At 41.9% G+C, this 26,446-nt stretch overlaps 1 protein-coding gene across 5 annotated transcripts in view; it reads right to left on the minus strand.

The window, feature by feature from the left end:
- unc5cb (unc-5 netrin receptor Cb) overlaps positions 1-26,446 on the minus strand; it is a 212,526-nt gene that overhangs the window by 49,277 nt on the left and 136,803 nt on the right. For all 5 annotated transcript variants that reach the window (XM_074618094.1, XM_074618090.1, XM_074618092.1 and 2 more), the window contains one exon: positions 9,670-9,900. In XM_074618094.1, the coding sequence (XP_074474195.1) occupies positions 9,670-9,820 (151 nt within the window). In that variant the 5' untranslated portion in view covers positions 9,821-9,900. The remainder of the gene's footprint in view (positions 1-9,669; positions 9,901-26,446) is intronic.

Here is a 26,446-nt window from a genome sequence, read left to right on the forward strand (position 1 = left end):
GTTAGCTAGTGAGCTAACCAACTATTCTTTAGGTGTTGTAGCCAGCCAACTGTTCGACTTGCCTTTATTTAATGGTATCTCCTTTTTCCTCCTCCCGGCCAACATGGTTATGTGGGCCCCACGTGGGTTATGCTGGGGGTACCTGGGTACCAAGTGGGTATGGGCCCAAAATGGGCATCTTATCTGGGACCCACTTGGGTCAAGTAATGTGGGTTCTATGTGGGTCACTAATGGGAAATTAGTTTATGGGCTCAGAATGGGCAACGCAAATGTGGCCCAGTTGAGTCAACTAAATAGGTCCCACATAGGCTCCCCCAAGTGGGCTACCCATGTGGGTCACTAATGGGAAATTAGAGATGGGTTTTGGTTTATGTTGCCCAGATTGGGCCCATATAACACCCAGTGTACTCCTGCATAAAACCCACAAGGGTAACTGGCACGGGGCCAAAATGGAAACTGTGGACAAACCCACTTACAACCCATATTTAAGCCCATGTAGTCCCCATGTAGTTCCCACATAGAACTTAAAGCTGGGACTAAGATGGGTCTTGGGTATGTTGACCAGTTGGGGCCCAAATAACACCCATTGTAATCCTGCATGGAATCCATGTGGGCAATTGACATTGGGCCATTATGGAACCCGCGGACAATCCCATATAGGGCCCATTTACTACCCACATGGGCACCACATACAAATATTGGCTGGACTGTTTTGATATTGGGAAACAACTGGGAGAAGAAGGGGGCTTTATATACGTTAACTACAGATAGGGGGCCTACCATAAAAACAACAACGAGTTTACAGGTGTAGTGTCGAGTACCGTTTCCCGTCGATATGCGTCTCCCCTAAACCTGAACGGGGCGCAATCATTTTAACACTATAGCGTTATATTCAACTGGGGAGCAGGCTTCTACATAACACCGCTGTTAGCGCTAATCACTACCTAGCTGACATGTTGTCATGTTGACATGGTGAAATGTCTTAATAACAGTACTCACGGCGTTAGACACGTCCAGCTGCTAATATTATGACACATAATTATCTTTCTCTTCAGTCAACTCGGCGACGTTTGGAGTCCGTCAGATGAAACACTAAATTACTACAGTAAAAATGTTATGCTAAGCTACTAGTCGAGAGCTGGAGCACGTTTTAGCCACTGTACAGACAATAAAACACTAACGCAGCTAATTACATGAACATTAGTTTCAGGTGTGTCTTGCTTGCGTGCCTTCTTCTTCTTTGGTGTTTATTCACGGTTGGCAAACCATCTTAGAGGTGCATTACCGCCACCTACTGGACTGGAGGGTGGAGCAGGAGATTGTGCAGAAGCAAAATAAATTTAAATTAAAATAATAATAATAATAATAAAATAATAAAATAATAAAATAATAAAATAATAACAAAAATAATAATAAACAATGAGGAAAATTCTAGATTTGTTTAACTAAATCAGTTTCTCTTAAAAACTGAATAATTTCACAGTATATGTTATCTGCTGTATCCCCCGATAGGCCTGACAAGTAAAAGTCCTGGTGTTTTGCCTTCCTTAGTGACTGTAAAATGTGATTCCTCTGGAAACTGTAATTCCTGCAGTGTATCAGTACATGTTCGACAGTATCTGATTGATTACAGTATGTGCATTTCCCAGTTGGGTGCTTGCCTATTCTATATAATGAGTTGTTAAGACCTGTATGTCCGATTCTCAGTCGAGTGATGACATTTTCTTCCCTTCTCTTCCAGCCCACCTTTCTCCCTGCTCCAACATGTTTTTGTATATTGTACAGATGCCCTCCAGTTTCCTGATCATCCCAGTACTCCTGCCATACTGTTTGTGCATAATGTCTTGATGAATGGTTTAGCCTCAGCTTTACTTAATGGAACTTGTAATTCTGCTTGCGTGCCTTTACGAAACATCTTCTTTAAGGTTAGTTTTAACGGCGGTTGGCAAGCCAACTTAGAGGGGCATTACTGCCATTTTTACCGTCTGGAGGGTGGAGCAGTAGAATGGCAAGAAATTAAAAATAAAAACAATTAAATTCTCTCTTATTCCTGTTGCTCTAAGTAACTACTAAGAAGATTGTTTACTTTCCTAGATGTCTTTTCAAAGCAGATTCCCCAATGTAATATTTCCGTCATTTTGTCCTGATATTAATTCCTTTCTTTTTTCATCATACCTGTTGTAATTTATAAGCAGGCTACATGTTTGATAGTTTGCGGTTTATTACAGTGTGTGCGTAGTCCAGTTGGGTGCTTGCCTATTCTATGGAGTGTTTGTGCATTATAGTCTTTAATGAAGCTCTAAACTCTGCTGCTTTACTTAACTGTATATGTCAATTAACTTGTTTTAATGATTGTTTTAATGATTTTCCATCCGCGTTATTGTTTTCATTAGCTGCAGCTGTGTTTTTTATGCTGTTTACAACTATGCTTCTGTAAAAATGGCCCCATGGCAAGCAAATTCAACTATTGTTCCTACTGTATATTTAACAAGCAACCCTTCATGTTATGTATTTATGTTTTAACAGAGCTTATCTACCCAAGAAATGCCGTGTGTTGTGGATGTGACATCATTATCATGCGCTGCCTCACAGATCAGTGACTCATCTTGTCCTGATGCTCATTCAATCAGTAACCTAATCTTCGTCTGAAATCTAATTCATTACAAAGTGATTCACTGGGCTACCTGCTGAACTAAAGATTAAATGGACCTTTCTGTGACACACTGTGAGCCTTTGCCTGTAATCTCAAATTGAAATTTGAAAAATCAGTTTAGTTTAAATTGTGTAATCTCACTCGTGCTCTACTGTAATAGATTTATCAAGACATTTTTGGCTAGAAAATTGGCCTACCTTGATGTTAGGGAAAAATGACAATTGCTATGTTCCTTTCATTTCCCCAATATTTCATTCAGTTTAGTTTGCAAGACAAAGACATTGTGACAGGAAATACTATCACAAAGCATACAAATGATTATAACTGCTGTTATAGATATTTGTACAATGGAATATAAATCTCTTTCTGTCCACATGAGACTGATGGTATCTTAGCACTCAACATATTTGTCTCTATTTATGTGTATGGTAATAACCCTTACCATACTCTTCTTCTGATCACATTTTGTACAAAGGTTCAGGAGCTGTTCTATGGTTCGAGTAGGTTTACACTGTATGTGTCTGGATTTCTGGTTGAATATAAAATGCAAAGAGACTGGGTGGTTTAAAAAAAATGAACATGCCATTTTACTTCAGGTTCAGTGCATTCACAGCCTCCTTGTTCTGGCACACACACCAAGCAGAGTGACATCCCACACACCAGCTTAGCGCTCATGTAAAATTTACACAGTGTGCCGACAGGCAGAAGAACAGCCGCCGTCTGCTGTGTGTGTGCGCCTTTGCTTCCGCATGTATGTGTCCACATGCATGTGTGAGTCCGAGGGAGTGTGTCTGCGGCTGGCTGTCTGTCTGTACTGCGTGCCAATGTGTCTGAGAAGATGTGTATTGTTCGTTTCAGAATGTCAAGGATGGATGTGATGGATGTGAGAACACCACACACAGAGTAGGAGAGAGGGAATCAATAGTGGAAACAATAAGAAGATATGAATTCTCGGAGGGTGTAAAACACGCGCCAGAATCAGTTAATTTTTTTTTCTGTCTGCGCTCCAGACTGTTTCTGAAGAAGGTTCTATAGCGGTGAATTCTCCGTCTGATGTTACAATAAGCCCTCTGCGCCGTACGACAGCCTCAAGCGACGATGACGACTCACTATAAGTCTACTTTAAGAGTATTTCATGACTTCATGCCTATTACTGAAGCAGGATTAAACTCTTCCTGACGTGTTGCACTTGAAACACATCAGAAGGATCACTCTAGCAGAAGAGCAGGGCTCTGAACTGAGCCTGCTGACCTCATCCAGTGACTTCATGTGTTTGCTCAGCTCTTAGAGCACTGTATAGCTTTACAACGATAACAACAAAACAGACTTCCACTCAATTTGCAATCAAGAGGGGCGAAGCGAGCGTGGTCCATGTCGGGAGCGGCGATGAGGGGCTACTTCACACATGTCAATGTGGCCATTAGCAGTAGAAATGATTCTACAATAGGTCCCATTAATAGGCTGAAGCAGGGCGCCTCATTGGAGATGATTCATTATTAATGTGGTCATTAAAGTGAGCTAGTCTAGCTCCTCAGTGTTAGCACCGGCTAACATTATTGATCAGACAAGTCAGGCAGAAAAGGAGGCTTTGGTCATTGAAGGAGAACTGCAGGAGGAAGGGGGGTGCTCTGATTATCTTGCCAGATGATGAGTACTTGTTTGATCTTCTAACTGAGAGAGTGACAAGCTGTCTCTAGTGTATATCACACTACTGTTGCCATGCCTACTTATAATTAATTTGCTACTCATTCGCTCATATCAATTGTCCTTTTCCTCACAACAGACTCTAACCTACAACGGAGAATTAGGGCCACATTGAGGGAAAAATAAATCGGAGATCTCGAGAATAAAGTCATAATATTACGAGAAAAATGTCGTAATTTCATGAGAATAAAGTCATACTATTTCAAGAAAAAAAAAGTTGTAATGTTACGAGAATAAAGACTTAACTTTACGAGAAAAAAAGTAATTTCCTCATCCACAAAAGAGCCAATTTCCCCCAGGTCCGTGTGGTTCTTTCTTCGGAATAAACAGTTTCTTGCACAATCTTTTCAAGGTCCTGATACTTATGATAATGTGGTGCTGATGTGCCGAAAGATTAAGTATTTTGTTATTTGTGAAATAACTTCACAAGATGCTCCGTCCCTCATTTTCACATGCTGCTCTATTTCCCATCTAAAATAACACGTAAAATTACTACTTTATAATATTATGACTTTATTCACATAATACTAAGAATTTTTTTCTCGTAAACTTATACTTCATTCTCATAATATTACAACTTTTTTTCTCGTAAACTTATGACTTTATTTTCATAATATTACGACTTTTTTCTCGTAAATTTATGACTTTATTCTCATAATATTACCACTTTTTTTCTCTCAAACCTATCACTTTATTCTCGGTCTATTGTGACTTTATTCTCGAAATCTCTGATTTTTTTTTCTCCTCAATGTGGCCATATACAGTGCTCCGTCGTATTAACCTGCCCTCAACACTGGGAGGTAAATGCTACAGTGTTCAGGTGACAGCAGGGTGAGTGTCTGAAGTGAAATCATCACTGTGGAGACAGCCATTTGTAAAAAAAAAAAAAAAAAATGCCATTACACTTTGTTCCTTCTCACCACCTTTTCATTCTTGCCTCCTGCTAAGTCACATTTTGCCTATGTGATCTGAATCTCTGGCTCCTTTTCGTGTGTGTCCTCATTATTTCATGCAGAACTGGTCTCAGTTCACATCAGAGTGATTCACGGTCACATGACTAAAACTCACCTTCCCTACTGCTCCCCAGTTGAACTTTAAGAAATCAACAACTTTTTTTTCCTTTTTTTGCAAGGGTATTTGCGTCAAAAGCTTGTCTGTGACGTGCTCCACTGCATGTCTCATGTGTTCGATCAAAAAGAAGGGAAATATACTTGCGAGAGCTCTCTTGAAAAGCCACAGTGGAGAGCTGCAGATGAGTTGTATCATGCTGTGAAGAACATTGTGCAGGGCAAGGCTATTAGTGAATCAAGCCCCCTGATGCTGATTACACTGCAACTACCGATGCCACACAAATTGCACTTCCAGCAGGAAGTAGGTTTTATGACGCAAACATCTTAGAAATTATTGTTATTTGCGTCATGCAGCACTTCAAAAAAGTATTCACCCCCTTTAGAAGTTTGTTTGTTTTTCTGTGGTACAATCAATCAAAGACAGAAAAAGATCCCTTTATGTCGAAGTGCAGATGTACATATGTATTTATGTGTGTGTATATACTGTATGTGTGTGTATGTGTATGTGTGTATGCATATATATATAAATATTTGTGGGTTTATGAATATCTATATGGTATGGGTATGTATATGTCTATATATGAACATATGTGTATGTTTATATGTCTTTATAAATGTATATTTATAAGTGTAGACATGGAAATGTATGTGTGCATTATATACGCCAGTATCCATGGTATATGTAAATTAATCTAATGTACAAACTTGAATACAGCATCCAACGTAGTTGTTATATCTCTGTTTTTTCATTTAATTCTTTTTTACTAATTTTGTCATTTTATTTTTGTTTTTAATGCAGATGTTTTCTTTTGTGTACATCTTGTTTTGTGTCTTTGTTTGTTTCTAGGCTCATTACTTAAAAGCTTGTTTATAAACTTATGGTAGCATGAACTGTAAATTGCATATATGAAAACAATATCGAAAAAAATTAAGTATAAAAAAAGATGATGTCATAGTGAAAACAGATCTCTAAATTAATTACAAATATAAAATACAAAATAAGTATTCACCCCTTCACGTCAGTATTTAGTACATGCAGTATTTATTAGATGCTTTGCACATCTCTGACACTGCAAGAATTGTCAGTCCGTTCTCATTCCCAGGGCGTCAAATACAGACGCTTTGTCACGACTGTCGGTACGAGGCACCCTTTTTCAGCGGTATGAGACACACCGGGCTTTTCCATTAACTACAATGTAAACCCATCCGCGGCAACAGTAAGCGCTCAGGGAAAGAGCTGTTGTGGTGACGTATTATAAAGAGCAAAAGAGACACGCTAACGGCGGGCGTGGATGGGTCCCAAAAAACGTGAGGCTTTTATCCAGGAGACCGCTGTTCGTGTCCCTTATGTTACGTTTCACTTTACAATCAGCTGTTTGTTTGTGTCCTGTGTTCACAACGTGAAGTCACATTTGCACTATAAAAAGGTAGCAATTTTAAGCCCAAACATGTTGTTTTTTCCTAAACTTAACTAAGTCGTTTTGTTGCCTAATCCTAAGTGTTTTTGTTTAATTCAAAACATAAAGCACATGCTTAATGCAACCGAAAAAGCATCAGTATGTGACGAGTTGGGATGAGAATGTGTTGGTATTGTTTGTGTTCCTTTGTCGTAACGGTGTATGTTTCGGCCATTAAATCTACTTTGATTCAATGTTGTAAGACAGTAAAACATGATACCTTCCAAGGGGGGGGCGAATATGTTTTATTGGCACTATATTTCACCCTGGATGAGACAAAAATAATGTATAAGAGGCACCTATCTGGGGGATTTAACCTTCCTGTTAAGCCGTTCAATACCACCACTCTATTCCAAGTGCCAAACACATGTGATACACACAAACAAACCGCTCTGTTGTTCCTGTGTGTCTACATGAAGTGGAATGTTGTCATATGAGTGTGTCAAACATTTGGATGAAGATGCACTGGATGCAGCCTGTACTAGCCTCTCCTGCACTCTCTTGATCTCATTTCGTCTTATTTTCATAAGATCATAAGTTCTCGCCAACATGAAAGTGAGACATGGAGACAGGACGAGAGAAAAAAAAACAGAAACACGGGGTGGGGAGAGAGGAGAGTATACAGAGGGAGAGATCCAATTTCTTCAGGCTACACTATCAGTGGTATTGACCAGGCTGGCCAGTTTCTATCGGTGCTCCTTTTCTGTCAATCTGGGGAAATCAGAGAGCAATGGAGTGGGTTGAGAGAGGCTACACACATCCACTGGGCTCTGGTGGTGTTGTGTGTGTGGGGGGCGCAAGGGCATAAATGAATGACTATCTGTGCAGTAAATAGCCCGTGGATATGGCTGTGTAGAGTGGGTGCGTGTGTGTGTTGTGTGGGTTGTTTTCCATGTTGATGCTTTTAGCACAAAACCTTCCGACACAAAGGCTAAGAGCCACTGATACCTTCACCCTCTTCTTTGTCATAATCATAACCATGAAACACAACCTCAGATCTGTGTATTCTTCCTAAAGTACACCAGGTCAAAATGAAAGGATCTCGGTTTGGGATTGTTTTTCCAAAACTCCTTTTCTATTTGTTCTGGCTACAAAAACACTCTTTTCCTTTCTGTGTATATCTGCTTTTGTAACTGCTTGCAACAATGCCGTGTGTTTCATACAGTTCAGTAAAACAGCACTTGAGAAGTATTTTTGACAAAACACCTCGGATACAACATGCAACGGAACGCTTGCCGATCCCTGAAGTGTGTGTAAAGTGTGTGCTTACGTGCCTAAACATTCAAATTTAAGTGAAGGAGCAGCTGTCAGTGTGTCTGTGTGCAAGCATGCAGACGTGAGTGTGTGTGTGTGTGGCAAAACAGTGGGATGAAAAGGGTAAATGCGATGTGATTGGTACCTGTGGGCGACAGAAAGAACTCAATTTCCAATACAGCAGCTGAATGCGGCCAATCAGTGCTGGGCTGTTGTGTGTAATGGCTCTGGTGCCTTCAGGGGCTGAATTCTGTTGAAAACAACCCTGCTGGAGCTTCACTACCTTTACTTCCTCTAGATGCGTACAAATACATGTACATAAACACACACCTACACACCCCCACAAGTTGTGGTGCTGCTAGTATGCCCCAAAAAAAAGGAAAGATGTCATCTCATGCCACATTGAGACGCTCTAAGTCCAGCCTTCTCTGCAGATAAGGTGATGCCACTCGCTGATCAAATAAACTGGCCGGTAAGAGTGATAAGCAGACAAACATTGAGTGAATGTTTGTACCAGTGAGCAACTCCGGGGTCTGAAAAGTGAAGCCAATGCGGAAGTGTCTTTAACCTACATTCTTTCTAATAGCCAGCAGGGGGCGACTCCTCTGGTTGCAAAAGGAAGTCAGATTGTATAGAAGTCTATGAGAAAATTACCCTACTTCTCACTCGAGTTATTACTTCAGTAAATATTGTAAACATGAGTTTATGGTCTCAATCGTTAGTTTCAAGTCTTCTTCAATACAGCATGATGTTCATTTAGTAAATTATGGTCCCATTTAGAGTCAAATAGACTGTAAAGCAGGGGATGCTTTAGGGCGTGGCTACCTTGTGATTGACAGGTCACTACCACGGCGTTGTCTGTGTTTTCATCTTACAACTTTAACCCTTTCACAGTGTGTTTTTTAGCTCATAAAAGTTAATTATAACCTCTTAAACATGTCTGATTATGCTTCTAATTTACTACCTGAATAATGCTGTCTGGCAGCATGTTTACCAGTCCAGGAAGTGTGATCTACTCATGCTGCACAGAAGTCATATAGGGTGGAAGTCGGGGTGAATGTTTGGTGGATATGAAGCAATGCCTGTGGCATGCTTCAAGTTAACATTGACTTTTTCAATATTTAACCAATACAATGATCTTTCACTCATCCTTAACCAAACTCTTTGACACGAGGGCTCAACCAGGGTTGATCCAACGTTGATTGTGAGTTTGAAAGGGTTAACCTGTGACATTTTTGCACAAATGATGCATGATGCCACTATTATCCCCTCTCTCTGTAATCCTCCAGACATGTAACCCCCCCCCCCAGCCCATTTCTAGCACCTTGGTATGCATTGCTCCCGGGTTGTGACCCAGGTCGTATCTGAATCGTCATAACCAGGGATTTGCCCGTGTTGACTGGCTTGGTTTGAATTAACAAAAGAAGGCTTGAACATGGGTCAGATAACCCCGGTCCGACCCTGGTCATTGGTGTGAAAGAGGTATTAGATGCACACTTGAACGTGTATGTAGCAGATCCGTTTTACTGACCAGAGTTCTCGTCCACCCGCTCCTCCACGGTGTGCTCCTTCTGGTGAACCCACTCGCTGTTGCACTTGAAGTAGATCTGAGTGGCGGGCGTGGCCTTGCAGTACAGGTTGACCGGCTTGTTCTTGACTATGTAGGCCTCCTCCGGTTCCATCAGAAACACAGGCAGCGGCTCGGGGGGGTCTGAGGGGAAGGTTTCCGGCAGATCACCGAGACCAATGAAGTCATCCTCAACTGTGAAGAAGAGAGAGATGGCGAGAAGATGGAGGGAGGGAGGGAGGTAGGGGAAGTTGAGAACAGATGCAGAAAGAGAGAGAAAGGATGGGTTGGGAGAGAAAGGAAAGCAGAGAAGAGACAGAGGGACAGTGTATTATGACCACAGTCTTTGCATGGGATTATCCGTCCGCTCAGCACACAGTGAAATCCCTATCATTTGATATTTTGGAATGTTTACACAAGTGTATTTTAGAGCGCAGGAAATTCTGGGATTCCTCTCAGGCAATAAGGCTTCATGGATTTACAGAAACTGGGCCTTGCTCGGTCTAACCACAAGCAGCTACTGCTGAGAAACCAGAGAGACGCAGAGCCAATAATGAGAAGCAGAGTTCAGAGGTTGACTCTGAGGAACTGAAGTTATAAGCTGATCTCTCTCTGTCTCCCATTTTCTCTCTCGCTCCCTCTCTTCCTCTTTGCTTTTGTCTCTCTCACACACACACACATACAATAGCTCACACACATGCATGCACACACACACGCACACATGCAGCACATCTAATGACCTCAGGCTTTTGGCCCAGTTTGTGCCATTCCTCGGATACTTCTGCAGTAGACAGATACGCTTCCCTGTAATTACAACTCCCTTTCATCTCCCTGTCTTAAATCACATAACACACAACTGCATGTGTACGCGCACACACACACACGCGCGCACAAACATGAACAAAATGCTCACAAAACATCGCAAGCACACAAATATATTGGCACACACGCCCACGAGCGAGCGCAGCTAACTTTCTTTGAAGAGAGGAGGAGGATGAAGCCTATTCGCCACCCCATTTGTCACCTCCAGAACTGTTCTATTCTTACCATCGAACCGGTAGACATCAATTATTCACAAGTGTGAAAGAAAGGAGGCAGAGTAATAGAGACAGAGATACAGTGGGAAACAGAGGGGGAGCGAGGGAGAGCAGAGAGAGACGGTGAGAGTAACTCAGCCAGACAGACATAGATTGAGACATTGAAATGGAGTTGGGCAGACGGACAGAAACATAGCACAGGAGAACAGAAACAGGAAGGCAGACTGTTCGGATAACAAAAGAGTTTATCGGCCCATCAGTAATTCTTCCATGTCCTTCTATCTACCCGCCTCCCTGTCCTGTGTGGACACGCTGGAGCCTTGTTGTCTGACAGAGGTTGTCTCCTGGATGCTTCGGGAGCACTAAATAATGTCTCGGCTGAGCTGATATCTCCCCACGATGTCGCTCTAATGTTATCTCTTCCTCCATACCTGCCACAGATTGAAGTTGATTGCTAGGAAATGAAAGGGCAAGGGGGGAGCCAATCAGAAAATGACCAAAGCCGTCCTCACCACGAAAAGGGAGGAGGGTTTGTTATGATAGTGTTTGTGTATGATGCCGGGGAGTTCGCTTTGTGAGTGTGTGGCTGCTTCTCATCAGAAACTTCTCTCTTTCTTGGCTCCTAACCGGCTGCTAATTGAGCAGAGGCAGAAAAACCTCAAGTGACCTCTGACCTCTAAGAGTAGCCGCCTCCTTACACAGTTTGAGTTTGTGTGGGTGCAGTGATGAGCTGGAACAAGATCATTAGCCGTTTCATCTTTTGCTGTCTAAACAAGAAAACAAAAACTTTGTCAAGCTCTCTCATCCTTTATGTCTTTATGGAGGTGATGACTCTTTAATGTAGAAGTCTATTTCAGCAGACCTTGGCTCAGCCTGTTCTTTTCTGCTCCGTAGTCCTCCGTCCACCCACATCCTCAGCCAGGGGACCCTGACCCAGAAACAGGCAAAGCGAGCCAGGGAAACTCATTAAAGATTTTGTTAGCCTTCTTTCACCCTCCATTCCCATTATCTCTCCATCGCTCTCTCCCTCCTGGCTCCCTCGCTCTGTCGAACTGTGAGGCAGAGAGATCTGAAACAGCCATGAAAGCGTCGCTGCCTCACACAGAGAGAGGGAGAGAGAGAGACGCGCGCCTCGCATGCTCACACGCTGCACGAGCATTAATGCGCACACACACACAAACTCGCTCACAGATATTCGAATTCATCAACTTCCTCAGTGCGAGAAATAATAAATTCAAGTGAATGGAACTAGCCCTCCAGTGAAAAATCAGCCCCGAAATGAAAAAAGACACCACATGACAAAATGAAAGACCCTGACTCCTTCCAATCACACTACACACCCCCCCTCTAAACCCAACACCCAGCATCCCAGCACACACCCCCTCCTCCCTCCCTGGTGAACAGAATACTGAGAGCAACAGGGAGCTCAAAGAGAAACATGACTTCTTTCTGGCTCCCTCTCGCACTCGTCTCCATTCATATGCAATGAGAAGACGGTTCAGGATAAAATAGTTTTGGAAATTCAAGATGATGCAATCTTTGTGGATACACGCCGCTACGGTGTGTATAATCACAAACCTAATAGAACACATTACCATACTTACAAATCAAATATGCATTATGAAGTGCTTTTTTTACTGTCATATCCCTTTAACAGGAACATTAATATGGCATGTCTCCACTGTTTGATATGCAATATGGATTTTTCCAAGCAGTTGTAATTCTGTGGCTTGATTTTAATCAGAAAATTTGCCTCCATATCGAGTGTTTAAATTTTAATGGAATATGTCCTCGCAGCGCTTTTATTCTAATTGTATTTTGCTCCGTAATTGGGGTGAGTTTTCCTAACTCATATTGTAAGTCTTATTAGTGAATATTTTAAGACTCAAATTGAATATTAGTTGAATTTTATATCAGCTCCACATCGCAACTGTGAAAAGTTTTCAAGATAAATGAGCTGCGTATTGCCCTCAAAATAAAGTCAATGAATTAGTGAAATGTGCCTTATTGCACTGTCCATGAATTCATGAGGTAGAGGGCAAAACAGTTTGGAGAAAAAAACTATTTAAAAGGAACAATGTGTAACATTTTGGGGGATCTATTAGCAGAAATGGAATTTAATATCCATAACTATGTTTTCATTAGTGTATAAACACCTGAAACTAAGAATCGTTGTGTTTTTTTTAATCTTAAAATCGTTAGCTTGGATTAGGGAGCAGGTCCTCCTCACCGAGTTTGCCATGTTGCTCAAACCAAACGCTGGCTCAAGAGAGAGTCTTTTCAGTTTTTTATGTTACCTGAAGGCCACCGTAGTTCTCTAACATGCTTGTGAAATTAAGATAACGTGAGCCGCAGAGTGCAAAACCGTGCTACCGCCAGCCGCCGCCTGACTTCTGTTGCTCCTAAAGTAGTGTTATTACGGTAAGGATGGCCTCTGAGCGAGGTGAACGGCGTTACCACTGTTTTGCACTCGTCGGCTCACGTTACCGCAGTCTTGGAAAGGAAAGAGTGAGCGGAGGGGTACTCAGTTGCTTGCAATCTGCAACCCGACCACTGGATGCCGCCAAAACCTACAAACTGTACCTTTAAAGAAGGATAAGAATGAATCTAATGTATCTAAGATTAGCATTTGGAGTGAAGGGAGCGATACGAGAGGGTCTTGGCAGTCAGCCCCTCTTTGGCTCGAGTCAACTCCAGTAGCTGAGGGAGTGGAGCAATAATAAGGGATGATTACATTTTGGACAAATCAAAAGTCAAACCTTAACACTGGCACAGCTACATATTATCAAAGTTTCAGTGATAAGACGTAAACTGAAGTGTAAAAGAAATGTGCACAAAGAGGCACATCTCGAGCTAAAAGAAGAGTCTGTGTTACATAAATACATAAACTGTTGCATGGAGGAGTGCACAACACCCACACAAAAAAAACACAGAAATGCACATCAAATGTATGTGTGCACCCTGTAGCAACAGCTTGCCGAGACCCCAACGACCTGTCCAATTAGCCAATAGTTTAAAAGTCCAAGTTTCCTACAGTATTCTCCTCATTTCTTCTAGACATTTTTATATGGACAGTATTTTCCTTCGTCTGGGTGACCATCATCTCACTGAATCTTAGACACAACAGGGGCTTAAAGACGAGCTTACATCAATAGTTTCCATTAGAAATGAGCCATGGCTGGCTATATAAAGAATCATCCAGCAAATGCAGATCAAGTATTCCTTAACATGAGCTACAGGCAATACCTCCTGAAGCATTACTACTCCTCAGTATAGCACTATTACTGGACCATCAATACCGTAGTCACATTAATGAGGTCTATTGTGCTGAGAACAGTGAAAACTGATGAGGGAACATCCACAACACATTAGACATCGAGCCAGTGTCTCCTCGCCTTTTAAACAAATGCACTTCAGACCATAAACGCTCCGGCAATTTTACATTTTGATGTCACGTGTCAACAGGATGCCAAAGTCGATTTTCCACGAAAGACGCTCTGGAGATTTGCCAACTGGAGACCTAGAGATCTCTACAGTGAGCAAATATAGCATTTCAAGGCAGAGCACATAACACATAATTATTATGTGTTATGTGCTCTTATGTCTAAGTGAGTTAATTAGGGCTGTCAAAACTAGTTTTAACGCCACTAATTTCTTTAACGCATTAACGCAACTTGTGATTTTTAGGTTGTAGCCGGCTCAGTTTTAAAGCTAGAGTGAAAATACTGGTATCATATGAAACTAAATTCCATTGGCACCAACCATGTCTTACTAGTTTGTTGCGAAGGAGGTTAAATAATGCTCCAAACTTACGCTAAATTTTGGCAAGGAAAAACTGGCCATTTTCAAAAGGGGTCCCTTGACCTCTGACCTCAAGATATGTGAATGAAGATGGGTTCTCTGGGTACCCACGAGTCTCCCCTTTACAGACATGCCCACTTTATGATAATCACATGCAGTTTGGGGCAAGTTATAGTCAAGTCAGCACACTGACACACTGACAGCTGTTTAAGTTTGCCATGTTATGATTTGAGCATAATTTTTTGTTGACAATATGTGTCATTGTTTTGTGTTGTTAATTGATTTCCAATAATAAATATATACATACATTTGCATAAAGTAAGAATATTTGCCCAATCCCGTGTTGATAAGAGTATTAAATACTTGACAAATCTCCCTTTAAGGTACACCCTTTGAACAGGTAAAAAAAAAAAGAGATTAATTTGCGATTAATCACACATTTTGAACAGATAAAAAATGTGCTATTAATTTGCAATTAATCGTGATTAACTATGGACAATTATGCGATAAATCCAGATTAAATATTTGAATTGATTGACAGCCCTAGAGTTAATCTACTGTATGTCGTTACACAGGAGATAGCTGGGTCCCCCATTCAAATCAAGCAATAACTAGAATTTAATAGAGATAGAGGCAAATAGAGACACATCAATGTGATATCGAAACACATAAAAGTGCATTTCCACAAATACACTATTAGACTCTATGTATGCTGCATATACCGTTTATACCGTACTAAAGTGGATCCATCACCTGTTTTGCTGAATATCTGCAAGACTGTATTTCTTCTACCATATATTGTATGTGAGTGTCTGCGATAAGAGCTTTTGAATGCCGGGCTCTGACACCACTGTGCAAGATAAGCTCTCTCTATTCTATCTGTACTCACGTAGATTTACTGTCCCAAGGAAAGCACTGTATCAGCGGGGCCAATGTTTCCCTTCAATCAGGGGAGAGTCAAGCATGAACGAGTATGAATGCTGGTATAAATCTTCCCCCTCTTCATTCCTGTTTTATTCCTATTTATCCTCTTCACCCTGCTTCTCTGTCCCTCTCCCTTTCACTTCTCTTTCCACTCACCCTTCTCATCATTCTTGTATACATTCCCAGCTCCAGATAGAGGAAAAAGATCAGTAAGTGGTTGGCCAAATAAGAAGACAACGGGGAGTTTTTACTAGCCGATGTTTTGCTATGCCGCAATGGGGAAGGACAAGAGGTGGTTCGCAGCTGAGTGGTCAAGCAGAATAATAAACCACTCAGCTGTCATGTCAATTGAAGCAGGATAAATAGACTGTCAATCAGATCTACCTATAAATGTACTTTGAGCACACCTACCCATTATATTGAGTGAACATAAATCAATGGTAACGACCTCTTCCAGTCAATACTTGTTAGTATTGGACCCATACATCCCAGTGGCTTAAATCAATATGTATGGCTGTTGTTTTTAAAGCAGAATCCTTTAGAAGCTCCATGAGAAACAGGCGATAGTGAGCGGAGGCTTACTTCCACTCTAATGTCTCTTTCCAGCCAAGTGCTTTATATACACACATTGTCTGCAGGGCCCCATCCAACGCTTGGCTGCAGCAGGTATTTATTGATTACCGTTGGGGGGCCAGTGACCCCTCCTCGCCTCGTCCTATCTGAGCCTCTCTGCCGGGGCGTGCTAAGCACACTCATATTTCATCTCTGGGGAATCCTGCCATCACACAGCCCAGCGAGGGGAGGAGATGAAGTCAAGAAAAACAAGCCGACAGTCTTTAAAAGTTAAAAGTCAGGTGGCTCCAACGTTAACCTCCCAATCGTTCCATTGCAGGCCAGAATCACAATGACCTAGAGGGAGCCCTCGCACACTAAAACCAGCCAAATAAAGCAAATGAATAATTCAATCAGGGCATTATAGAGCGGTCCAATTCATGGGTCTTATCTTTACCAGAGTATGTGATGTAATTGGAAAAATGAATCTGCACACAAATTGATTTAAAGTGCAAACACAGAGCTGAAAAGAAAGCAGTCGTAGCACTGAGGAGTGGGCCTGGAGATAAGCATTTTAAACCTATCTATATGAAATGGGACATTCACCCGATAAACAGTACCCTCCCTTCCCCCTTTCATCCATCTCCCGCGGTGACCTTATGGTTATAAAAAGGACTGAAAAGAGCAGAATCGCATATAAAAACAACATATAGTAAAAAAACAGTTAATCAATTTCAGAGCAACGAACCATTTCCCTTTCATTTCCTGTCTTTGTGCAGCCAGTCATGTCTTTCTCATTGGGGGGTGTTTACATGTTCTCTGCGGTCCTTATCCCTGACCTTCACTCGGTCCTCTCTGGCTGCTCTCTGGCAGGAGGCAGCTGGTGGTTGCCAGGGTCATGCCAGGCGTTGGCCACTGTCTGTCCAGTCACATCACAGCGCCAGGAACGGCAAGGTCAAAACATCATGATAATTAAGGCTCATCATTTTCATTTTTTTTTACCAATTTTCACCCCCCAAAGTTGACTTGACTTTCATCCAGATTTTACGTCACCACACATCTAAATGTTGCCGGGTTTCCTGCCGTTTGCAAAGACCGGTCAGACGTTTCTTCAGGTAGAGAAAATGGAAATGACATGAAGATAATGTGCTAAATTCCATTTAAGTAAACTGATTGCACAGGATATTGCATTTTTAAAAATCTGATTTTGTATGATTGATTTTTTTTAAAATCCAATTTCCCCCATTAACTGATATTCATAATAAACAGACTAATCTGTATTCTTTCAATGAAAAAAGAAAAGAATGAGTCCTTTTCACAGTGGGATAACCAGAGGTGAGCCGTCTTCAATCCATGACTAAGAGAGAGTAAGTAAGAGAAATCCGTAGAGAGGTTGGGATGATTACGATACGGGTGAGCGATCTTTCTAAAATGCACAAATAGAACCAAAGCGGGATTGAAATCAACACTTTCTGTTCAACTGGTTAAAATGTGCAAGAGCGAGACATTTAAAACATGTGTGAAGACCAGTGTGGGTCTCTCATTTCATCGATGAAGGTCACACTGCTTTGACGCACAAACAAGTAATTATCACTGGCAATTACAAAGCATTTAGCTGTTTTCAGCTCCTTTAATTTAATCATTTATACTGAGATTATGTGTTTGTGTGTTCACTGCTAAATTGTATATGTATTAAAGTGGCTATTAATTAAAAGGTTTTTTAATGCATGACCAAGAAAAATCTCTTTATTTTATCGCTCTTATTCACAATCTCTTTTTTTCTGCCGCTTGTCTAAATGTTTTTGCTGCTCACTCTCCAGCAGTTATGGCTTTTCAACGTTCTCTCTCTGCACTGTATATCCCCCCCCATTCACTCCCTCCTGGATGAAAAGCCATTTTGGTGGTTGATTGGAGAATGATGCTGCTACTTAGAGAGTCACTCCATCAGCACCGAGGGAGGAGAGCGCAAGGAGAGAGAGAGGGAGAAAAGCTCAGGAGGAGTAGTGGCTCCCTGGGGCGCTGTAGCTGTGATGGGTGAGCTGTCAAACGCCCCATTGTCCAAATTACCCAGCAAGCACCATGTCACCACCCGGGACTAATTTACGGCGCAGTGCGGTGCGGCATAGACATCGCTCTCTGAGTAGAGTCCGCGGGAGAGACAAGCGAGGGGACGGGAGTGTAAGGAAGGAGCGGGGGGTCCGGCCTAATACCTTCCAAAGAGGTAGAACGGGGCGTCAAACAGAGACAGTCCCGATACAAACACCAATTAACTTCATGCAGGTCTTCTGTTTGCTGTCTTTATGCTTCAAGGCCTCAATGACAGGTGTCAATATGAATATGTGTCATGCCCCTGTGCCTCCCGGCCCACCCACTGCTCGCCAAACACACACAGTCACTGATGCACTAACACTTTAATACAGTTTTTAAAGCAGCCACTGCATACACAAGGCTCTTGCTTGACTTCACTTGCAGTCATAACGACTGGTCCTTTTTAGCACAAACTGGCATGCCCATTCACTTGTCACATGTCACACCCCTGGGTGCCCCGAAGCCAGACAGGGCCATCACACAACCCCATACCGACCGGCGGGCTGTGGAGTGGAGCGTCTCTTGTCAGAGGAGACGCGCCGCGCTCTCTGACCCCTCACTGTGCCCAATGGTTTGATGCGATGCCTCTACTTTGGCTAATTGGCCCAAAGCAGCGGGCAGCCCCATTCTGCCACCAGCGAAAAGGCCAAAAGATCAGAATGCAAAACAAACACAGACCGAGATGACGATAGGAACACATCATGATTATACAAACAGAATAATCTCTAATAAATGAAGAGCGAACGTAAAGAAGCATCAACTTGAGGACTGAGAAAGGTTCCCTCAAATTGAACATCTCTAGGCTTGCCGCGGAAGTCGGTGTTACCGGTGTTACACAGTGATCGGGCATACACCGATCACATTACGTACCCACGACGCTTTTTTTGCAGAAATAAAACCCATTCAGTTAATTATGGAGTATCAGTGGCATGTTATCAATAGATAATGGGACGACGGACGCTACAAACTGAATGCATCTGCTCCGTAAGGAGTCAGCTAAGAGTAGCAGGTGTCATATTTCACTCACACGGGACGAGAGAGTTTACAGACCGAGAGATGGCAGAGGATTTGGTGTCAAAGCGAAAAGCAAACACGCCTATTTGGCTTTATTTCAGATTCAAACCCAATGCTATAAGGAAACCATAACGTTCAGATAATCGCCGGTGTGCACGGCGCAGCGGCGCCAGGTAGACTCCTGCGGCCCAGCAGCAAAAGCTGGACCCAAGAGACCAGACATACAGCCAGCCGACGTTAAAGACCAAAGTAAGCGCGCTACACATATTGACCGTCATATTTTCTTGTAAAATGTCCGGTGTAATCGGTAACACCGCTGAAAAACTTTTTATATCACAGTGTCTGATTTGAACCAACACTGAAAGCAACAAAGAAACGGGTTCAAAGAGACAGCGGGAAATCTCTCAAAAGTTATCATCACGGCATTCACCAACACAGCGAGCACTTTGCAAAGCGGAGAAGGCCTGAATATGAAAGAAAATGAACGAGAACTAATTCATTTTCTGTGTTGATTTATGACCGTGAAAGGACAATCTGCCAATCTGCTCATCGACCTTGCTTACACAAGGCCGCAGAGTTGTGAAGTACAGCGCACGTCGGAAGTATCTCCATTATGTATATTTTTCCTTTCACTCTATTATAACTACGAGCTGTAGTTACTGTAGACTGCAAAATAGGTTTATAGCATGCAGAACATACCAATGCTCAAGAATTTGCCATGCCTATGGAAATAGGTAATTTAGACTGGTGTGTTTCTGTGTTGTATTAAGATAGATTTGAAAAACGTGAACCTATCCTTTAAGACAGTGATCACTTACCAACCTTTCATCTGGATTTTGAATGTAACATACTTGGTTGCCTTTTGAAACTCATCTGATTTGAGTTGCACTGCACTGTACTAAAACTTGCAGCTGGTTTAAGTCTATTTTCTCCCGTCATGACCTATGACCTAATGTTGACATAGTGTAATTTCATGGCAATACATTTATTTTTAACCAAAAGTTTGAATGCAAGACTTGCTCCTGATACTTTTCATTAAGGATTATGTTCTTGATGCACAAAGCGGTGACACCAGCAGAGGCAGAAACACATACGGTATGTTTAATATTCCATATTTTTTATACACCAAGGAAAGGCTAGAGAGGACATATGGATTATGACGACGATCCAAATGACAGCAAGAATAGGCAATTATCCAGTCAGTCCCCCATAGTGTGTTCTCAGTACTAGAATACCATTATACAGAGGAGTCCTGTATGTGCCACCCCCTACATATGCACACACACTTCACACATATATATCCTGAAGCACTCAAATGTCCAACCCTCCTCACACACACAAAAAAAAACCCTGGCAGCACTTTATCTGAAGGACACTACAGACTGGAAGTGTGTCAGGAAGTGTGAGACACAGTCCCCAGAGCGTAGTCTATTCTCCATGTCTGTCACTGAATCTGGCTGCCTGCTTAATCCCCCGACACACACATGCACAGCCTCCATACTCGCATCAACCTCCTAAATCTCATTCTCGCCATCTCGTCAATCAAATTGCAAGGTTGGAAACCACGAGAAGGCATATAGATTGCTTTAAGAAATTCTCTTTTTTCTTTTTTAAATGTTCTCTCTGGAGAACTGTATCCTCTCCTGTGTCCCCAGACCCTGTAGTCGCTGAGCTGAACACAGGAACCTGCAGCCATCTACTAAAGACCTCAGATGTGATGGGAAATGAGAAGATCAGGATTTACTGTATGCTGTAATACACCAAACATGGGTGTATGCCCTAATGCCGGCTTTGATGGTGTAAATGTGGGTGGGTGTGTGTGGTAGCCTGTGTGTTTGCGTGTGTGTACATGTGTCTGTGTGTGATGGCTGAATTAATGTGACAAGGCAGATGTAATGCAGAATCATAAATCTTAGCCCCGGGATCAGTAGAGGGGGAGCGGGAGGTGATATATTAAAGGGCACACACATACCACCGTTATGATGCTGATAATAAAAACAAGACCCCAGCCGCAATAGCCGGCTAATAGACATGACTCTGTATCTAGCCCTGAGGGTTATGACATGCACACACACACACACACACACACACACACACGGCAGTGCAGACGCACACACAAAACACAAACTCTATCCGCTTTTCCAGCAATTTATTATGCTGCTTTGAGCCCAACAGCTCAAGTGTTAGATATGGCTGTAATGCTGTTAAAATCTTAATGCCGTTACACAAGCTCGCTGTTGTACAACATGCTAATTCTTTACTTACTGCATTGGATGGGGCGGCTCTGGAAAAAAAAATAAAATTAAAAAAACATGACAGCATTTCTGTTGAGAATACTGTAGCAAAAAACACAGACGAAGCTATAGCCAGTGTTACTGGGAGTTAACAAGCCTCGCTGTCAAAAAAAAGCACCCTGACCAGCTGATTGGCAATCAGACTGTTTCTCAACAGACTGCTCAGCAAACTCTGACAGCTGTCCCTATCGGATCGGATGGCCTTTTCACTGTCAATGCACTACTAATGCATTTTTATTGCACCCCCATTATAGACCTGATTGTTGGTTCTAATGATGATTGTCATATAAAAAGCTGATCTATGTACATTTACCTTCCATTGGCAATGGATTCAATGGGTTTCCTATGGATTTATAAGGCTTATAAGAGCAAGAGTCATCACACTTCTTGCACACATAGGCTGAGCTGGTTTAGCTGCAGACATATTTTCCTATGAATTAAACAATTAATTAACGCAATTCCTCATACAGTATCTGCACCCCTGAGAACACTTGCTATTCAGCTCACATTCACTATCAGAAAAATACATCTCATTGGGCTTGCGTCCTTGCAACTGCGACATACCTGCTCTTTCACACGGGCTAGGTGCATTAAGGAATATATAACTTGAGTCAGGATACTTTAGTGCAGTGGTTTCCAACCTGGGGTTTCTGAACCCCCCTTAGATTGGCGCCAAAGATCACAGGGGGTGCGCTATAGGATTTGTCTGCTCTGAGGTTGTCAAAATTAGATTTGCTCATGTATAACTAAAATTTTAATGACTAGGGCTGTAAATGGATTAAAATATCTAATCGTGATTAATTGTGTGATTGTCTATAGTTAATTGCGATTAATCACACATTATTTATCTGTTCAAAATGTACCTTAAAAGGGAGATTTGTCAAGTATTTAATACTCTTATCAACATGGGAGTGGGCAAATATGCTGCTTTATGCAAATGTATGGATTTATTAATTATTGGAAATCAATTAACAACGCAAAACAATGACAGATATTGTCCTTGTGCATATGTTTGGAGCGTGATTTAACCTCCTTCCTGACAAGCTAGTAGGACAAGGTTGATATCAATGGATTCCTCAGATATTTTTTTGCTACTTAGTAGGTCATATTCTGTTTAAACCCAGTATTTCCGCACAGTTGCAGATAAAGATCAGGCTACACTAATATTATTAGTATTATACTATTTGTAAAATTACATTCCAGTGGTGGCTGCGTAGGATTGTTTCAGACTCATGTGATCCAAACATTCCCGATAACCCCAGAGAGTCCAAAAGTAAAAAATGTATTGAAAAAAAGATAGATGTAATCACTTCAATAATCCACAACATGTTTTATCTAACAAAGTATTCTTCTTCAATCCATATATGTTGGCGTTTAGCAACACTGAATAACCTTATTGTATAATTTGTATTTTTTGTTTTAATGCTGATGACGTCAACAAATATGGGGTAGGGGCTAAGCTTTTCTTATATACAAGTAGGGGGGGGGCTTCAAGGAAAATAGGTTAGGAACCACTGCTTTAGTCCATGACATATATGCTGAGAATCCTTTGTAACATGTCTGGCTGCCTCACAATAGTTTCACGGTGTCGAATTTTCCCGTCGTTTTTCAGATACCAGCTCTGTCTCTCCCTGCATGTTTATTCAAGGGTAGCCAGGATGCTTGCTGGGCTTATTCCTAAAATGAAAAGGGCTTTGTAAGCATTCACAGGGAATTGCAACATGCTGGTTGCTGCACGTAGTCTACATATACAACTGCAGTATAGGGTGGTGGCTTTTGTTGTTTTGCACCAAGACATACCTGCTAACTCAGGACTTTAGGAGAGAGTTTGCACGCACTTGGTTGGGGCCCTCCCTTACAAACATGGAAAGCCCTTTTTTTGTTTCGTAGAATAGATACAACCCAGCAAAATTACAAGTCCTGTACCTCAAAACACTGTACGGGTGCCGAATTTGGCAAAATCAACATATCTGGCTTGTTATTCTGGCTTCAACGGCAATAACAAAAACGCTGTTGTCTCAGCCCATTTCACACACTTCCTTTCCCTTGTAATATTGGCTTGTAGAGGAATGACAACATAGCTGCTATTACACATCGGATAGGGTATCATATTCACATTGGCTCTTATACAGTACACTACACCATATCCAGCTTGGATCATCGATTGCATTCTCGCAAAGCCAAATAGCCGCTTCTCTCCGATATCACTGCCCTCCCTGCCTTTCGGCTCCCATGCATGGTGAGCTTCCAGAAAAAGATTACGAATGTACAGTAATTGTGCCACTGTTTTATGGTGTAATAAACACTGACAAAAGTATGACATATGAGGGCATGCCTGCACACACATAAACACAGATTGTCACTGTGACCCTGTTCAAACACGGTATCAGAGCATCAGATATATCCGGACTGTTTCTATATCCGCCTGAGATAGATGGCAGATCACATCTGGAGCCAGAGAGCATCTCAAATATATCTTGAGTGACCACTTTGGATCAGATTCTGCTGCCCTGCTCACATTAAATTATTTTCTGCAGCGAGAAAATTTATACACTGGTTTAAACTAGCCCAAAAAAAGCACTCAAAAACCAAAAGAAAGAGTTGAAAACTAAAGCATGCTGTGAGACAGAGAGAGGGAGAAACAAGATGGAAACTCGCCTCCGGTAAAGACTTTTGTTTTTGTGTTTTTGGAGCTTTGTCTTGCTGTGTGAATACTGCAAAGACGGGGTTGTTTTTCATTTGTGGTTCCATGTTTCCCTCAACCACATCAGAATGTGGCCCGAGCGATCAGATCCTGGCATGTTCTTTTCATTGCATTTTTAGTGTAGTCATATTTGTATTTAGAGACACACAGACAACATTCACACATACAGAAAAGCGTAAAAGAAAAAACCTGAATAAATTAATTGAAATACAACAGCTCAGACATTGGTGCTAATTAGGGCTGTCAAAGTTAACGTGATAATAACGCGTTAACGCAAATTTGTTTCAACGCTACTAATTTCTTTAACGCGTTAACACAACTTGTGGTTTTTAGGTTGTGGCGGGCTCAATTTTAAAGCTAGAGTGAAGATGCTAGTGTCATATGAAACTAAAAAAACCTAAAGAATACATTGGTATCAACCATGTCCTAATAGCTTGTCGTGAAGAAAGATAAATAACGTTCCAAACTTACAGTAAATTTTGGCGAGGAAAAACTTTCGTGGCCATTTTCAAAGGGGTCCCTTGACCTCTGACCTCAAGATATGTGAATGAAAATGGGTTCTATGGGTACCCACGAGTGCCCACTTTATGATAATCACATCTAGTTTGGGGCAAGTCATAGTCAAGTCAGCACACTGATACACTGACAGCTGTTGTTGCCTATTGGGTTTGAGTTTGCCATGTTATGATTTGAGCATCTTATTTATGCTAAATACAGTAGCTGTGAGGGTTACTGGACAACATCTGTCATTGTTTTGTGTTGTTAATTGATTTCCAAGAATAAATATATACATACATTTGCATAAGGCAAGTATATTTCTCCACTCCAATGTTGATGAGAGTATTACATACTTGACAAATCTCCCTTTAAGGTACATTTTGAACAGAAAAAAAAAGTGTGATTCAATATTCTAATCGATTGTGAGCCCTACTGCCAATATATCCCAAGAAACCTATTACAATATATGCTTTATATACACAATATTGCCATATTGACTCATTGTTCAACAGCTACCACACAGAGAAACACTCCCTCACATTTGTTTTCGCACACTCACAAATACATACACGAGCGCACACGGACCTCACACCTGTTAATGGACGTGTTAAGAGGCAAAAACACTTGGTGGGATGGAGGGCAGTTAGGGTGTGTGTTTGTTTTGTGTGAGTGTGTGGTAAGGAGGGGGTGACAGCATTAGGGAATCACACACCCAGCTACACTCACCAGGGGATTTCTGTCAGCCTGTGATTTTGCCATGTACCCCTCCCAGCTCCCTCCCCTCCTCTGCTGCTCACTGCTGAAATAGGTCAACCACATATAATGGAGGGGCAACGAGGAGCAAGTATATGCCCCCCCACGCCGCCTCTCCACCTCCACCCTCAGCACTCCCCCCCCCACCCGTCGCCTCTACCGTCCAGCAACAGAAAACAAGCTACGGCCCCCCGTGGACACTCAGAGGCTGGCTGAGGAGAGACAGGCACAGCCAGCCACAACACGCCAACCTCCCAGCCACAACAGCCATTTACACAGCCACGCTTGAGCAGAGCGGATTCCAGCATCTCTCGCAAGGAATGACTCACAAGACAAATTCGCACCAACGGCTTAAAATGCTCATCTCTGCAAAATTAAACGACGACGGGAAAAAATTGGGAAACATTTAATAATGGATATTGTGTGTATTGTGTGGAACTATTTTGCAATCACGAAATGGTTCATCGCTGTCACACTCCTAGGAAGCACGAGATGGAGGAGGAGAGAGGTGGAGCATGTTTACCGGAACTGCAACGCTCCTACATTAAAGGGACACTCCACCAGTTGTGCAAAGTCAATTTAATAGTAACAGCGAGGACTACACAGCTTATGAAAACAATTGAACAATGTCTTCTGTCGAGTCTGAGGACATTACTCAAGAGACATCAACCAGGTAGCTCAACTTGTAGTCCAAATTCGCAGGCCGAGAGGGTCTAACAAAACACGTTATTGAGTTGCATTATGGGAAGTGTAGGTTCCAGTGTCTTTGGATTAAAGTCAGAACATCTTGGCCGCTGCTGCATTCAATTTGACCCTTCTTTTATTTAATTTGTCTCTTGCAAGTCCCTCAACTTTCTGTTGAAGTGCCATACTGAACCAGATCTCTGGATTTAAACATGTATAGACTAAGGCTGTCAATCGATTCAAAATGTTTAATCTTGATTAATCGCATGATTGTCCACAGTTAACTGTGATTAATCGGCAATTAACAAAATGAAAGTCTTGCTGTGAATTTAACAGGTTATGGTATAAAATCCATGTGCAATTATTAGGGCTGTCAATCGAATAAAATATTT

The sequence above is a fragment of the Sebastes fasciatus genome, chromosome 19, assembly GCF_043250625.1.
Source record: "Sebastes fasciatus isolate fSebFas1 chromosome 19, fSebFas1.pri, whole genome shotgun sequence".
Classification (NCBI taxonomy): domain Eukaryota; kingdom Metazoa; phylum Chordata; class Actinopteri; order Perciformes; family Sebastidae; genus Sebastes; species Sebastes fasciatus.